Source organism: Astyanax mexicanus, chromosome 8 (assembly GCF_023375975.1).
Source record: "Astyanax mexicanus isolate ESR-SI-001 chromosome 8, AstMex3_surface, whole genome shotgun sequence".
NCBI classification, from domain to species: domain Eukaryota; kingdom Metazoa; phylum Chordata; class Actinopteri; order Characiformes; family Acestrorhamphidae; genus Astyanax; species Astyanax mexicanus.
The window spans coordinates 23581668-23599507 of record NC_064415.1 but is presented as its reverse complement, the minus strand read 5'-3'; the positions used below and the strand labels follow the sequence as shown (position 1 = coordinate 23599507).

The 17840-nt window shown below is 37.0% G+C and overlaps 1 protein-coding gene across 2 annotated transcripts in view; it reads left to right on the top strand.

Annotated features, from left to right (window-relative positions):
* The window catches only part of znf638 (zinc finger protein 638), a 32329-nt gene extending 21069 nt beyond the window's left edge, over positions 1 to 11260 (top strand). For both annotated transcript variants that reach the window (XM_049481914.1, XM_007248019.4), the window contains exons 9-25: positions 1259 to 1311; positions 1412 to 1563; positions 1664 to 1698; positions 1793 to 1927; positions 2014 to 2145; positions 2643 to 2684; positions 2821 to 2958; positions 3144 to 3272; positions 3380 to 3405; positions 3672 to 5676; positions 5849 to 5914; positions 5998 to 7059; positions 7202 to 7487; positions 7599 to 7895; positions 8312 to 8434; positions 10576 to 10697; positions 10869 to 11260. In XM_049481914.1, the coding sequence (XP_049337871.1) occupies positions 1259 to 1311; positions 1412 to 1563; positions 1664 to 1698; positions 1793 to 1927; positions 2014 to 2145; positions 2643 to 2684; positions 2821 to 2958; positions 3144 to 3272; positions 3380 to 3405; positions 3672 to 5676; positions 5849 to 5914; positions 5998 to 7059; positions 7202 to 7487; positions 7599 to 7895; positions 8312 to 8434; positions 10576 to 10697; positions 10869 to 10943 (4878 nt within the window). In that variant the 3' untranslated portion in view covers positions 10944 to 11260. The remainder of the gene's footprint in view (positions 1 to 1258; positions 1312 to 1411; positions 1564 to 1663; positions 1699 to 1792; positions 1928 to 2013; positions 2146 to 2642; positions 2685 to 2820; positions 2959 to 3143; positions 3273 to 3379; positions 3406 to 3671; positions 5677 to 5848; positions 5915 to 5997; positions 7060 to 7201; positions 7488 to 7598; positions 7896 to 8311; positions 8435 to 10575; positions 10698 to 10868) is intronic.
* The last annotated feature ends 6580 nt before the right edge of the window (positions 11261 to 17840 follow it).

Genomic DNA, 17840 nt, shown 5'->3' with positions numbered 1-17840 from the left:
ACTCTAATATAATTTAACATGGTTTAAAAATATAAAATAATTTCTAAACAAACGAAATATTTAATATTGAGCTTATAGCCCAAGTGCAAAAATACAAAATCAGTAATATGCCCTGCACAATCCTTTAACCGAAATAGACCAAGTACAGTTTACAATGACTGTGATAATTAACAATGTTTAAGAATATAAAATAATTCCTGAACAAACGTTTTTTTTTTTTTTTTTTTTTTTAAGCAAATAGCCTAAGTGTGAAAACACAAACAGCAATTTACTGGGCTGGCAGAAATTACGGGATGAAAACACAAAGAAATCTGGGCTAAAAACACAGAAAAAATATGGGGTGAAAACACAAACATCCGTGATAAAAACACCAAAAATCCGGGGTGAATATGTCTCGTCGGTCAGAGCAAATTGAACATTTTTCAGTGGATTAAAGGGGCCGTGATTTGCTTTTTTTATTTTATTTTTTTTACCTCTTTTTTTTTAAACGAATATTCGAATATTCGCTTCGAATCAGTGCCGAATATCCGGAGCTCAAAAAACGCTATTCGGGCCAGCCCTATTGGGTAGTGTACCTCTAGGTGAGAGGTTTTTTCTGGTAGCCTCTGTGACATTTTGTCCATTTTAAAAGACCTCGAAGGGGTGTGCATTGGACTAGGATAAACATCCAGTTCTGATTAGTAGGTTTATTAAACTTTTGCTTTCTCCGTTTAAGAGTGCTCACAGTTTTTCAGCCTCTATCAAACATTAATGGGCTATATGACAGCCAACAATTAGCATGCCAGGAATCCCTCCCAACATGGATGAAAGGCTAGCTTGTGTTGAGCACAGGGCAACGCCCAAAAGTTTAAAACTTAGAGCTGTGTGACCCTGTACACCTGCCGCAGCATGCTGTTTATCGCTTGCTGCTGTTCAGATTGAAAGCAGCTGTGTTCAGATGGTGTAATCTGTGTAATCTTTTATATATATATATATATATATATATATATATATATATATATATATATATATATATATATATATATATGTGTATGTATATATATATATATATATATGTGTATGTATATATATATGTGTATGTATGTATGTGTAAATATATATATATATATATGTGTGTGTGTGTGTGTTTATATATATATATGTGTGTGTTTATATATATATATATATATATATATATATATATATATATATATATATATATATATATATACACGCACATACTGTATGTAAAACATAATTGTCTGTGTTTGATATATAGGATACAAGAGATGAACAAAGAGAACAGAAACAGAAAAAACCTCTGATCAAAAAGTAAGTGTTTGTTTTTAATGCTTGCAGAATTTCAATGTTATGTCTATCACAGTAATATGAATTATTTTTATGACACTGATGGTTTTATTTTCCATTAAAGAAAGGACCAGAGCACAACAAAGACACCACAACCATTTAAACCTAAAGGGGTAACAGGCAAGACAGTGCAAACAGCTAAAATGAATGACTTCACCAAGAAACCACCACCAGGGAAACAAACAAACAAAGCAAAGCCCTTAAAAAAAGGTCCAGGTGAGCTGTAGTATCTTGTGCAACATCATATACACACGTTTCCTGCTTTTTTGTGTTTGATTATAAGAAAGATTTTATTAACTCTGTTTTTGTTGTTAAGGTGAGACTCCAGTTGGTAAAAAGGTTGTTAAGAAGGTAAATACATACTTAATATTGTAGGTCTGACATTTTAGCAAGCAATGTTTTAAACAGAAAAGCTAAATAAAATAAAACTTTTTTTAACCCACAGGAGATCCCTTGGAGGCGAAATATAGTTGAGATCACTGGTCTTCCACAGGAAGGAGTCACTGAAGAAGTCCTCAAAAGTCTTGCTAGTCCCCATGGATTTGTTTCAACCCCAGTCATAGCAGTCACTCAGCAAAAGGTACAGTTTTTTTATTTTCAGTATTTATTTACTTTTAGATTTTAGATGTATTACAAAATAATGCACTAATTAATACATTTTTTTAGGCGTACTTGGAGATGCCCAACACTGCGGCAGCAGAGGCACTTGTGAAGGCTTATGCAGAAACTCCGGCCAAACTGCAAGATAAAGAGATAACCATCGCAATGATGACTCGACCTGTGGATCTTAATTATACTGTGCGTCCTTTTTATTATGACTCTTTGACTCTCAAATGTGCATTTAGCCAGTATAGTGTTTCCCTAGTGCACGTTTTGACTGTTTACACTATATATTAGGCCACATTGCTCAAATTTGATTTTTTTTGTTCAGATTGGATTTGATTATTTTGACAGTTCACAATCACAAATGTAAGTGAGCTGTATCTGTGTGTAATGTGAACAAATCTGAATCTCCTCACATGCGCACATTTGTACGTATTTAAACGTCTTTTTCTTTAACAACAACAAAAAATGTCATACTTGAGAGATGACTCGTAGCTTTATAAAGGGAATTGGATGAGTTAGCAGCTCATATGGAGTGGAGAGTAAACGGCTGGTCTGAAGTTGCAATTTTCAGTGTAACCTATAATAATAATTTTTTTTCTTTATAATTCTTAATAACAGAAATGTGTTGTTGTGAGTAACTGCATTCAAGTGTCATTATTTAAAGGGTTTTCATTTCATTTTTCCTCCAGGAATCCTTATTTAGAGTGCTGATGGAAATGGAGAAATTACCAGTAAGTAAATCAGTAAAGCTCTCTTTCTTCTAGTTGAATTTGGTTAGAATAAAGTAAATTTGGTATGTTATATTTATGTATGTTCATTGCAATAAAAAAATCCTTAAAACATTATTTCCCCTCTGCTTTTCCACAGCCTCAGGCCATTGCAGTGCTTCCTGAACGTCTCCTCACAGTCAGTAATGTGCCTAATGAAGTCACCGCAATCAAGGAAGTTGAGAATCTCATCAAACGTTTTGGTTCATATAAGCAGTCTCTGCCTCTCAATGGCAGGGTAAGGATACAACTCAATTAGCCTTTTTTGGCTGTTTCAGTCTTTAATGCTTGGATTAGGTGTATTGGGAACTGCAGTAGAACAAATAGCGGCCATTTGCAGGTCCTACAAATTAAGCATCTGACCACAATTCTAGAAAAAAATATATATATATATTTTGTTTATTTGTTTTCTCATCTTTTTAGATCATTTTTGAAATGGATACACCTGCTATCGCTAGATCGGTTTACAGCCGGTTCCTCAAGTTTCCATGTATGGTACGGAATAATTCCCTCACGTTCAGACTCGCCAAAATGCCAAAGACTTCTGAACAGGTACTGTTGGATTAATGTAATAATTTATTGCATTTATGTAGTTATGAAGTGTATGCCGTCAGTGACTTGATCTATATTTAAATTTGATTTTTTTTATATTCTTGCAGATTAAAAAGAAGCCTGATGCTAAAGTGTAAGTAAAAGCACTATACATTGTTAATGTTGCTTCAGAAGCGCTTTAGACAGAGTTGCAGTTTTTTGCTGTATTAAATCTTTAAATTTATTAATTAGTCATTTTGTTTGGCACATTGTACTAAAAATACTTTTTTTATAATTAATTCTATTTCATTAAACAGAGCCATAGTATTTGACATGGGTCACTGTTACTATGTTTATTATACTTTACCTTGGTCATGCTAGATATGCTGAGACATAATCTTTTGATTTCTTCCCTTTTAGGGCTAAACCTGTTCCAAAAGTGGGAACTAAAGCTCGTGCTAAGCCTAAACCTAACAAGCCTCGGGCATATAATGTTACACAGGTTCCTGCAGCGGCGACAGTAACACGTACTGAAGATGACAAAACTAAGGCGGAGGACAGTTCTGTGAAAGAAGTAACTCGAAATGAAGCCAAGTCTGTGATGAACCCTAATGGTACTACTGAACCATCTGCTGCAGAGATGGGAGCAGGAGTCACTGCATCAGACAGTGAAACTAAAAAGGATCTTTTATTTGATGAAACACCCTCTGTTAAACTTAGTGACCATGTGTTGGACACACAATCTACCGAAAAAGCTGCGCTGGAAAGCAGTGACTCAGAAATGGACTGTTTTATTATTGAAACGAAGTCATGTCAAAGTGTCCCTCACAGTGAAAACAAAATCGAGACCACTGGCACTGAAAACATAGTGAGGGTGATCAAAGAGCCTGAGTCAGGAGATGGTATTTTGCCTGCAGGAACCACTGAGGAAGTTGGCTTTCCTGTTGGTTCAACAGATCAAGCTGAAAAAGAACTAAAAACAACTGAGAATGCTGAAGAAATGACCATGGACACACTTGAGAATGCTGAAAAGGACCCTGTGGACATAACTGAACTTGGTGAAAAAACAGACATGGACACAACTGAGCAAAGTGAAAAAGAAGACATGGACACAACTGAGCATAGTGAGAAAACGGATATGGACGCAAATGAGCGTAGTGAGAAAACGTCCACGGACTCAAGTGAGCATAGTGAAAAAACAGATCAGGACACAACTGAGCAAAGTGAAAAAACAGATACGGACACAGCTGAGCAAAGTGAAAAAACGTCCACGGACTCAAGTGAGCATAGTGAAAAAACAGATCAGGACACAACTGAGCAAAGTGAAAAAACAGATACGGACACAACTGAGCATAGTGAAAAAACAGATACAGACACAACTGAACATAGTGAGAAAACAGACACAGCTGAGCAAGGTGAAAAAGCAGACATGGACACAACTGACCAAAGTGAAGTCACAGACAAAGCTGAGCATAGTGAAAAAATGGCCACAAATTCAGAAAAGTATGGTGAAAAAGCAGACATGGAAACAGCTGAGCATAGTGAAAACACACCAATCACCATAACTGAGCATGGTGAACAAGCACTCTTCGACAGTGCTGAATGTAATGAAACAACATGCATGGAAAGTGGTGATAAACTTCAGACCGAAACTACTACCGAAGTTGAGGCCATGTCTGTCGAAGAGGATGAGGCTGTCAACGCTAGGCTAGTAAACGATAATGCTGCAGACTCTCCGACAGAAGGACAAACGGTGGTTGTTGGTAATATAGCGAGTGGTGAGAACACTTTGGTTTCAGAAACAGAGCATCATAGTGTCCCCATAATGGAGTCTGCTCTAGTCAGTGAGATGATGGAAGATGACCTGAAGCCACAGAATGCTATGGCTGAAAATGAGCCCCAACTCCATGATGACTTGAAATCAATTGAACTGGATCAGACTGGTAGCACTTTGCAGGCTTGTGACCAAAGGCAATTCTCAGATGAAGGTACACCCCAATCAGTGTCTCTTCCATTTGATGATGCGTCACTGGACTTTCCACCTGTTACGCAAGAGATTTTAAAAGCTCTGGAAGCAGCAGTCCATCAGTGCCGTTTGCAGTCCTCTATGAGGCGTGCCGAAGAAGAAGCCAGGCAAAAGATGGCGGCAGAGAAAGTAGCTGACAAGGCAAAGAAAGCAGGTTATGCTGACAGTCGAAAGACCCAATCTGTCAGGGGGAAAAAATCTGGAAGTTCTCAAACTGGCAATGGTGAATCCCCAGAAAGAGAATCCACATCTAAACACAGACGAAAGAACAGTCCAGAATATATGGCTCCTACCACTAGACGTGGAGGTTCAAGTTCTTCCAGTGCGTCTCGCAAGAGTACGTCTGAAAGCAGTCCAGTCTCAAGGGATTCTAGGGAGCATGAGGAGGATAGCTACAAGGTAAGTACAACCAATTCTACCCATTCAAATTTTTGAAACTTCTGTTGTTGGATTCCTAAAGAAAACAGTGTCTGCTTGTATCTAACAAGATTTAAACACTGTTATTGGTCTGCTTTATATGCGGATTAAGATGTTTCACTTCAGGGATATTCTTTATTTTCTTTATACACAGAGCCGTAGCACCAGCAGAAGTACACGTTCTTCTAGAAGTGCTTCAAAGTCAAGGAAAACCACAAAGGTGAGTTAAAATATTTCGGTCTTTTCCTTTTTATATTTATTCAGTATTGCTTTGTTGCTTATTGCTCGGGTAATCTTTTTCAGCCAAAAGAAGCAGAGGAAGAACCTTTTCCCTTCAACCTAGATGAGTTTGTAACCGTAGACGAGGTTGTGGATGAACCAGAAGAACACGTTCCTCTTTGCTCTGAACCTTCTCCCGAGACTGAAATTTCCCCTGGTGTCCCCAGCGGCTCCACTTCACCCTCCACACCTCAAAAGAAACTCCCAACTTCCTCCTCCAAGTCTAGTCCTGCAACTAGATCAAAACAAGCTAAGAAACCTCTACCTTCAGCCACAACCCGCAGGACAAGAGCATCTGCTAAAGTAGTTGAAGATGAAGAATCCAAGACAGCCACAGAGTTAGAAGAGGCTGAAAAGCTGGAAGAGAAGCAGGGGGCTGAAGATGTTGCTTCTGATATCTTGCTAGAGGCTGGGACGGTAGAAACCAACATCTGTGAATCAGAGAAGACTGTGTGCGAGTCTACAGAAGAGCCGTTACCAGAAACTTTGTCGCAGGATGAAAACAAGGAATGCAGTACTGAGGAAGAGTCCCTTCTTGTCAAGAAAGACCCCACAGATGGCGGTACCACCTGCCAGCTTGAACCAAACCAGATTGATTCATCTGACCCCTCATTAAAGGATGAACTCCATCTGGCCTCTGAGGAGAAAGAAATAAAAACTAATGTTGAATGTGAGATGGAGGTTAAAGAAGAAGTGAATGATGAAGACTCTGCAGTCCCACCTCAAGATGCCCTGGTGACACTTGATGAGGTCAATGAGGAAGACGAGGATTTCCCTGATGATGAAGCAGATGAGGAGGAGCTTCTAAGGCTCCAGGCTGGTGAAAATCCTGAAGCACTTTTGACTGTTGATGAGGTGGGAGGTGATGAACCAGAAATTGACTATCAATTTGAGAAAGAATTTCAGGGCTTGGTCACTCTAGATGAGATTGTTGAAGAGGAGGAGGAAGGGGGGGAAGCAGAGATGGAAGAGGAGGAGGCAGAGAAAAAAGAGGCTGAGAGAGAAGAAGAGGAGGAGGCAGAGAAAGAAGTGGAGGAGGATGTGGAGAAGGAGGGGGAGGAGGATGAGGATTCTTTTAACCCTGAGGTTGGTAATTTTTTTTTAATTAATTTTTGGTTGCTAGTTTAATGTCTTTATTGTTATTACAGTCAGTACCTGGTTCTGGAGGAACTGCCACATTTACTCCTATCACCTTACTTCACTGGTCATTTCTGTACAATTTTTTTAGACTCTAGTTACATTGGATGAGGCAGGAGGTGACGAGGAGACAGACGAGCAGAATAAAAGCATACAAGCTTGTTCTGAAGCTGAAACCCCAGTTTTGCAGGAGGGTCCTGTGGAATCATCTTGCCTAGATGAGGAAGCATGTCACATGGAGGAACTAAGCAGAATGAACTTTGTGACTGTGGATGAAGTAGGGGAAGATGAAGACAATCAGGAAGAAGAGGAGGAAGAAAAAGAGTTAACTGTCACCAGGAAGGGTGCGAGGCCAAAGAGGAGACCTCGGCAGTCAGGTAACTTACCCCAACATGCAAATTAATGACTTCATGAAAATTGATGTGCCGTAGAGTACATGTACAATGCATAAATCTTATTTTATCTATTTTTTTATTGCGTCCGGAAAGCGAGGAGATCCAGAAGAAAGAAGAAAGGAAAGGCCAGTAACCAGACAGAAGAAACTCCTGAAGTATCTATTCCAGAAGAAACTTCATCAGTCACTGAAGTCTCAACCTCAGTCACAGAGTCAATGGATCTAGATCTCAAACCAGAACTGCAGAATCTGAAAGAGGAGGAGTCTGCAAACACTGAAATTCCACCATCAGATACAGATGGAGAGAAGTGTGTTGAACGTGAGGACACTGACAGCCAATCTGGGACTCTTTGTACTCAAGCTGTGACTGAAAAAAGAGCAACAATTAAAGGTATTTGAGGATGATTTTGAATTAATTGTTTTTACCTTTAAGAGAATTGAAAAATAGTTTTAATCTTCCAGTAAATATAGTTTAAACTGTTGATTATAACCAGCTTTTGACACATGCAGATATATGGTTAGAATGGGTTAGAAAACCAGATTCATATTTTATTATTTAATGTTTAAAGGTAAATGTTTAAGCTGTTTATCGGCTTTTGTTTTTGTTTCCTCATTACTTGTTTCTATTTTATCGCTACATAACAGTTAAACAGTATCATAAAAGTATTTCTGCTTTTTTCTTTAATAAAATCTCAGGCGCTGATTCAGAGACCTTTTGCAATTTGGCACTCAGCCCTTAATGTTTTATTTTGACTAAAAGGTCCTGCACTGACGTATTGATGTGTTTTTCCCCTTTATTTATTCCAGAGGAATCCAAGCAGAGGAGAGACGATGAACCAGAGAAGGAGCCAGAAACGAAGAGACCTTGCACTGAGCCATCAGCAACAGAAGAATTCACTCTTCCCCCATTTAACCCAAACAACCCTATTGGTAATGGGTCTATTTAATATTGTCTTATTGTGTGTTTGCATGTATATACATGCACACTGGTGTAAAGTATTTGCCCCCTACAAATTTCTTTGTTTCTGATTTTATAAACAAACTAAAAATCAAAGATAACCTGTGTAAATATAAAAACCATTTTTTAAATGATTATTTATTAAAGGAATAAATATCCAAGTATATTTAGCTCTGTGTGAAAAAGTATTGCTTTAATGATTGCCACATACTTATGATGTGTTTTGCTGATAGGCTGCCAGAATATGGTTTGGTTGTAGGGGTGTGTGATATGGCCCCAAAATAATATCACGATATTTCATGATATTTTCGCGATAACGATACTCTTAGTAATATGACAAAACACTGAATAAATTTTTTTTTTTAAGAATACACTACTGCAACAAAATGAAAATTCCATTTTAGTATTGCATATGATATTAGGTGGCACATCTCTGAGATAAAAAATACAACAGAAGTCGATGATGCAGAATGTCATGATCCTAATAATGCACTCCAAATATCTCCATATATCCAGTATTAAAGTAAAACTAATTATACTGGTACAGGAATAATCTGTCTAGTAGATATATAATGGAAAATGAGAACGGTGTACATTTTTCTTTTGCTAAAAACAGCACTAAAATTAGTACCCTGATGTACTAATTAGGGGTGGGTGATATGGCACGATATTTAAGGGTATAATATTGTTCACGATATTAAAAGATGTTAGTGATATTATCGCATACCTGTCAAGTCTCCTGTTTTGGCCGGGAAACTACCGTATTTTACTCCTCTTTCCCGCCGTCCTCCCGTATTAGTATTTTCCCGTAAATTTCCCGTATTATACTAAATAAAAAAATGTATAGGCCACAGGCGACAATGCACTGACCGCTGTGTGTCTCTTAACCAATCGTGGTGCCGGTTCAAGGAGAAAGTCCCGCCTTTCAGGAGAAACAGCCAATCAGTTAGCTGGTTTTGCGGAGCGCAGTTTAGTGTGCGGGAAGCCCCGCCCCTCCCCTCGCTGTGAGTTCAGGCAGCTAGTCGGAGCAGCTGTCGTTAAAACTAATCTGGATATACGGAGATTTTTCTAAAAGAAAGGTAATTAACCATGTAAACTGTGATGAGATTGTTTCTGATAGCTGGTTAAGAAGACTCTTCTCTGAATCAAAACATAAATTAAACCCACTGTGTGTTTAATAAAATATAGCTTGTGACTCAGTTAGCTTAACTTTAGAATTAGCTAGATAGATATTCAGGGTTTGAGAAAAATCTACATATATATATATATATATATATATATATATATATATATATATATATATATATATATATATATATATATAATGCCCTGCCCTGATGTGCCTGATCAGCCAATAAACTATAATTTCCAAACTCTATTAGTTCAGGGCTAGTTTTAGGGTTTGTTAGAATTTGTTTAAATCTCAAGTATTGTGGTAATGTATTATAATGTAATGTAATGTATTATTTAGAAGGGGTAGAAGAGATGGTTGAGCTGGAGAGAGAGAAAATGTGGAGAGGGCTGAAATTAACTGAACTGATCAGGAGTGGACTGAACAATAGAAAGAAGTATTAATGAAAGATTATTAATTGTGTAGGCCCCTTAGGACTATTATTTACTTATGGAATATATCTGATCCATGTCCTTTTTGTAAATTTGTGCACCCTTCAATTTCAATTTTAAATCTATTAAATAAAAATATATATATATAAAATAAAAAATATATATTTATACTTTATATTTAAAAAAATGTTTCCCCTCGTTTGGGCTGTTGGGGCGGCGGAAAAAATCCCTTATTTTTAAGTCCAAAACTTGACAGGTATGTATTATCGCGTACGATATGATATGACACACCCCTATTTCGTCATATAATTTGTTAATTATAAAAAAAAATTGGAGCAGAAAATGGCAAGTTGAGAGCTGAAACGTTAGTATAGTCTCTTTCTGTGAGGATGTTTCATGTAGACGGTAAATATTTGACTGGAAAGATCAGCATGGATCAAAAATACTTAAAACTTATTCTCGTGATTTCTCAACACTACAATATGACATTTACTTTGTATCAAAATTAACTTATTTAACAAATGTAACTTATTTTGTGTATCATCCACAGGTATAGACTTTGTGGTGCCAAAGACGGGCTTTTTCTGCAAGCTCTGCTCTCTGTTTTATGGCAGTGAGGAGACGGCAAAGAAAACACACTGCAGCAGCTTACGACATTACCAGAGCATGCAGGTACACCATCCCATCTCTTATTCAGCCTTATGCTTACCGTAAAGATAGAAACGTCTGTGTAATATGAATATTTTTAAGCATTTTTAGTGAATGTCTACTTTTAGTTAATGCAGATAAAGTAATTGTGTTTTCTTTCACCCATCTCCCCACCCCCTCTTTTTTACCCTACAGAAATATTATGAGAAGCTAAAAAATCAGAGTGGAAATGCTCAGACACCAACCAGTCAAAGTTCTGCATCTGATTAAGTTTTTCAACAGTTGTGTTCTTTTGGGGGTTTTTTTATCAGAAATTCATCCATGGGTCCAATGTTTTGTTAATTGCTTGTTATGGGCTAAGTTTATTTTAAACTCAAAATGATGCAAATGTTACAGACAAAAAATAAATGCAATCTTAGTAAATGATTATAGTATATTTTATTTCAAATGTTTGATTTATCCAGCGGTACATTTCTTTTTTTCTTTAAAGATGTGTTGTAAATGATGACTTATTGTTTGTCATGTCATTTATCAAATTTTGTGTGGACCTAAATCCTGTAAAATGAACTATTTGAAGAGAGCTGTGAGCCTTAATCTTCGTATCATTTGTTTTTAAGCTTTTATCATTTGCACATTATAAGCTGTCAATTAAACAATAATAGTATTTAGATATGGGAAAGCATACAACGAGGGTGAGTTTTACAAATTTGTGATCATGTGAAATAGAAAAAATGGAAACTGGGCTTTATTTAAAGGGCTTAGTTATCACTTTTAGAAAAATGTATTTTAAAAAAAAAAATATTTCATGGGGAGCAACTTCAGAACATTATATATAACCTGCATAACCTGGTTTAAATTGCAATGTCTAAAACTGTAGAAAGAGAGAAGAAAGAAAATTTATATTCGATTTGCGCAATTTAATACCTTTTGAAATAAGATTAATGCGATTAGTGATCTGTGTAACTGATCATCCAATATCACAATCTGTTCTAACATAATGCTGAATGTTGCAGCAAGTGCTGTTTATACCCTTGATATTTAGGAAAGATCATTAGATGAGCAGTTTTCGACCTTATTTAGGATGAATCTAAAATCTTTCTTCTATCTGACCAGTAGATGGCACCAACGCGCCATTTGAGCATGTTATCTCTCGGTCTGCTGTTTAAGGTTTGGTGCTGCTAAAAGTCTAGTTCCATGTGTTTTTTTATATAGCTACAGCTCTGTAAACAGCTGTACAGCTATAGTATTTCAGACCACAACAAGATGGGCGTTAACCCTTTAACCACTTTTGTCCTCCATTGCCCTGTATTAAACAACAGGCCTTACTTACTTAGTTCCCATAATTTTGAAAGCAGAGGGGTGAGTGAGGCAGAATTAATATTTTGGAGCTCACACACCAGCAAAAGGGGCTTTATCCCTGAAGGAAGCCTTTAGTGTTCAGATAAGTTTCCTTCATTTTCCTGTTTTCTGTGTTCACAAGGAAGAATCCAGATGACTAATTATAATACCAATACATGACCCTGCGTCCACTAAAAGGGACAAAACCAAACCAAAACATCTTTCATTGTTTTCCACTGTAACATTCCTTTCAACCACAGTATTTTGTAATTAATCATTTGATAATTTATTTAAGGTCTAAATATTAAAACTAATTTTTGGCTTTCTGGAGGATATACTGGTCAGTTTCCTCCCTAAAGGCTCCCCAATATTCAGTGCCACTTCCTGCAAAAAATGATGTGCCCTCTAGATCAAGAGAATTTGATAATGTATCTCAGTAAGTTCCCATCCTCCTGTTGATTATATTCTAGACGTTTTTAATTTGGTAAAATCCAAGAAACTCAATGTTTAAGTGGTTCCCTTATTTTGTTACAGAGCTGTATGTTCAAACAAAAACTTGTGCCATTATGAAATGCATTTTATGCCACCCCAACTAGATGAAAAAGTGCCTTTTCTACTAGAGAAAATGTAATAGTGGGGCTGTATATGTTCTCGTACAGGTGAGAAAACATGACGTGTGAACAGGTTGTTGTCCCACCAGTAGGTGGCTTTAAAAGAATTTCATCCCTGCCCTCAAAACACCTCTGGTTCACTGTGACCAATCCTTGGTCAAATAGACGATTAAATACTTTCATAATTAGCTTTCAGGTAGAATATTTGCAAGACCTAGATTCTTTCTCATAGGTGTCACTCAAGTGAACCTGTCTACATTGTCCTAAAACTTAACTATGTTGAATTATTCTATCTTTATATACTTTGCAAATAAAAAAAATATTTGGGCCATATTTAAATTTGATTCAAAACATTGAAAATTTACTGAGGTACAGTTTAATCCAATATTTCAGTTTTAAATATTATCCTAAAAATCAACAGAAAGTGAAACTGTTAGTGTTAGCTGATGCTGCTCTTGTACTGGTTGTTTATTCACGTGTCTACTTCCTCATTGCAGGAGCGCTGACGCTAGCGCCGTTGACTTTTATCTCTTATCTCTTTTATATTTTATCTATAGGCTGACTTTTATCTCTTTTCCCGCAAATGCAGTAAATCCAGTAAATCATTACGTGATTCTCTAACCCCAATGTTGGAGAGAGATTTTTTTCCCTAAACCAGAAGGAACCATCTTGCAAAAGGATTGTTTTTTGAGATTTAGTATTTTGCACTATTGATAAAGGCAAATTAAGTTATCAGCAGGCTGTATCTTTCAACTTAAATGTTGGCGTTATCTCACATAACCTGTGACTGTGTGGGGTTGACCTAATTCCAATTAATTTCTCATATGACAGCATATATCTCAGTGTTAACTAAAAGAAAGGCTGTGTCAAGACAGTAAGTTGCTTATAAAATATATAAAATGTACAATTGTGACAAAAAAGCTACTTTAAATGTTTACACTCCGGGCCCTATTTTAGTGATCGTCAGTCTGTCTTTATGGAAAGGAAACATTACCATGGAAAAATGAAAATGCAATTCACAAGCTGCATTGCTTTTCCTCACTAACATGCAAAATACATGCTAAAATGAAATGCAAAACTACTATTACATTACATTTCACTGCACTTGATCTCTATGTTGAAAATAGAATTTACATTTTCAAAATCAAACGCTGAATTCGTGTCAGAATTGCACACAAACCTCCTTAAAATTCAATCAGCTCAATAGCAATGTATTCTGATGTGTGGTGTTGTGAATGTTCAAAAGCTAATCACAATGCACAGGATTGTATTTCGTCTAGGAGCAGTGCGGTATTCGTTCCAAAATAAAATGTAACAGAGACTGTAAAAAAGATGGACGCATTGCCGACATTCCCATTCATTTAATGAAAATAAAGCCAAAATCTTCCGCCATGTTGGCTGTCCTGAAACCCGAGTCTGCGCAGTAGAGACCAAAGGAGGGAGAAAGGCTGTGGAGAAAAAGACTACTCATTTAAATAAACCTGCTCCTGAGGGCTGCCTGGAGTTCACAGGCTGCGGAGCTGACGGTCTGTTATTGGTCCCGCCCATAACCAGCCCTTTTACAATAACCACACCTTTTTGGATAGAGCTGAATAACGTTTTAAAAAACTAATTCTGTGGGGATGTAAAATACAATATGACAATATAAGCAGAGGTTACACTAGCTGTTGCATTGGGAGGTAGAATTACAGTATATTGGAAAAAAAAACGTGATTGAAAGTTCTCTGTTTTGCTATTGAAACCTGTGGGGATGGGAGGGGTTACGCTGCTTTCTGCAACCGAACAGCACGGGGCTTGTGTAATCACTGCCCAGTCAGAACCCACTACTTAAATTAGGGCAAGGCTAAGAAACCAGTCAGAAGCGACCACTCATAGCTATACATTAAACCTGAGAAAATGTCTTTCGCAACAGGATATAAGAAGAGTTATACAACAGTTAGTTCCGACCTCACAATCTGATTGTTTCAAAAGTGTTCTAACCATGCTGATATTTGTGATAACAGCACAGCCTTCTCACACTAAATCTGTATCACTCCACCAACGCCTTGCAGAGTAACGGCATATACACACACAGTTTTGAATATCACCTCCATCAGCAGCATTAGCTTAGCACAGGCTAGCACCCAGCCACTACACGCTTACCTGCAGCGCTGGCTCGTCTTTTGTGGAAAAAAGGGAAAGAAAATCACCCTCGGCCGCAGTCTTACAGCCAGAGGGGTAACCAGCCAGGCTAGGCTAAGCTAAGTTAATGCTAAGCTAAAGCAGGCTACACTAACCTAACCACAGTCCAGCCGGCTAGCTAACCAACAACACCCAGCAAAACAAGCAGAAATGCTTGCAAACGTGCAGCTTTCACATGAAGACGACTCCGCGTTATAGAGTTTTAGCGTTATTTCACAATCTTACGTGTTCTATTGCTTAAATAAACACTCTAATTCTATAAATGAAGGCTAGCACATTTACAGATGACTGCATGCTTTTCAGAGTTGAATAGATTTTAACACAGACTCCGATCTCACACTTTGGGTGGTTTCAGACAGGCTTTTTTTCGGACCCAGGTGTGCTTTTTTCAGGGCTTCAGTACATTTGGTCCAGCATGAACTTTGCTTTTGAGCCCAGAAGAGATCATAATCTCCTATCGGTTGTCTGGGGTTTGCTAGTGCGGAGCACCAGGGGTGAAAGCTATCCAATCCCAGGTCCGCATGGGGTGTTGTGGTTGTTTCAATTTTTTTTTAAGGTGATGCTTTCCCTTATTAAGTTTTCCCTTATTAAGACTGGTTTCTCAGCCCCTCAGTTAAGTAGTGGGTCCTGATTGGACAGTGATTACATTCATTTTGGCACGAATACAGCACTGCTCCTAGACAAAATTTAATCCTGTTTATTGTGATTAGCTTTTGAACATTTGCAGCTCCACACAGTGGAATACAATGGCGTTGAGCTTTGTGGAATACAATTGCCTTTTAAGGAGCTTTGTGGGCAATTCTGACATGAATTCAGCATTTGGTTTTGAAAATCCATCATAATGATGGATTTAACTGAACTCCAGCAGATGTTTTTGTAACAATTCTCTATGTCTTATTCTCTTTAATAACCCTTTATCTTAAATGGAGTTGAGTGTTTTTATACTACTTATCACTTGAAACACATTTACTGCACGTCGCTGATCTCCATTTTACTGCGAGACTAATAGTATGAACTGAATTAGGTATAAACATTCACATTTTACATTATATTTCTTTGTTAGTCGACCACACTTTGCAGAATGAAATAATATGAGATCTGAAGCATGACAGGGCTTCAAATTCATAAATTCTGATACCTACTGGTCATCTTTCCACGGAACCAATTTGAGGGTTATATGCTCATAGCTCTACTCGTTCTTCAACATTGTTTACTTTTCAGGGTGTGCTATTTTTGTTGCTGTGCTGATTGATGGCTTTTAGTTTCTGTTATGTATGTATATAACATTGCTAGGTGAATTCCATCTAGTGTTGACTATTTACCGGAGCAAAACCCGTCTTGCAAATCAAATAGTATTTATCTAGGTCATAACACATAGTGCAGCATAACACAAGTGTGCAGCATTCAGATAAACCAAATCCCCAGTAGTCTTTACTAATAACATTTGCATGAAGACAGAAAAGGGGAGCTATATTAAGTAATCAAATAGAAATAAAACACAAATAAAAAACAAGTCTTTTCTATATTTCTGAAACAAGAATAAAAAACTGGTGATGTGTAAATATTAGTCTACATCTGTAATTTAACAGGGTATTCTAAAACCAAGAAGTTCTAAAACCAACAAAGCATAAACATGCACAAATTGTGTTCTGCAGCTCTTTATGGAGGATGTTTGTGCCCACTTAAAAAAAATAAAATAATAATTTTCGTCCATGGTGATGTGGTGATGCATACATTTTGTAAACTTTATTTTTATATTTGTACCTCTCTATGGTAATGCAACCATATACTCTACTCACTTTATGGGTGCATTGCAGAACTGCTACAGGATGAGGAGACTTTCTTCAAGCATGAAATCCAGAGTGATTCCACTTACTTCAGGAGTCTCCAGCTTCCTGGACTTTTACTTTTGTTAATTAACGGCATGTCAAATAAATTGAATAAAATGCTGTTCTCAGGGCCTAGGCACGCCACTGATCTTGTTCATTTTTACACATCTCTTAAAAAAGAAATCTCTCAATGTAAGATTATGTCTAAGTGACTAATTGTTTAAAGTCTGAATTCAACTGTTAAAACAATTGGAACCAGTGTACTCAGGCCACTTTACAGTGGCAGTGTTCTGGTGTTTTTAATGGCCCATGACAAATCAGTTCACCTTGGCAGTGTTCTGTGTGCATATTGTTTTATCTTGTATTATATTATTTATATTAATGGAACAGAGCCACTTGTCTGTTTTATGAATAAATTATTGTTTATTTGGTAGCATTTTGTAATGTGACTGATCTTACCAATTGTAGCAGTAATGTACAGTTCGAGGTGAGCTACTTTATGGAATACCACTATACTATGCTATACTATACTACTATACTATACTATATAGTGGTGTTATGCAAATTTCAAAAATTTGGGAGGAGGAACATAGTGAAGTCTTGCCTCTTTATGTAACATCCTATAAAATTTGATCCCTAATTCACTCAAGATTTTATGATGAATCTTCCCAATGTGGAAAGTTGTATACCAAAAATGAAAACTAATAATAAAAAAATAATACAAATGGTCATTATATTTACTGTGCTCCATTTAGGTCTTCCAAGCCTACACTGCATGGGATCTAAACAAAATCTGTCAGATAAATGGCAGAGTCCCCAACGTGTGTGCCACTGAAGTGGCCATGTTCACAGTGTCCTAGAAATTCAAGTGAGTAATATTGGCTATGCCATGACCAGGTCTTCCCCTGACTTTGATTTGCATTTGTGTTTTGTTTTTATTTTCCATTGCCTTTAATGTGTAATCCCATTTTGTGTCAGTTGTCTGCGTTTAATTCTTGTGGGTCATTTTAGTTATAGTGTAGTATTTTCCATATGTATTTTGACTTGTAGCCCATGGTAACAATGATTGCTTTGTATCAGAGTCTTTGTTCATAAATTGTGTTTGTGGCAGGTTTGCTGGATATGGTTTCTAATAAACACACTGTCTCAAAATGTGTAATGTTTTGTTATACACACATGCAAATAATAACCACCAAAAACAGTTTTCA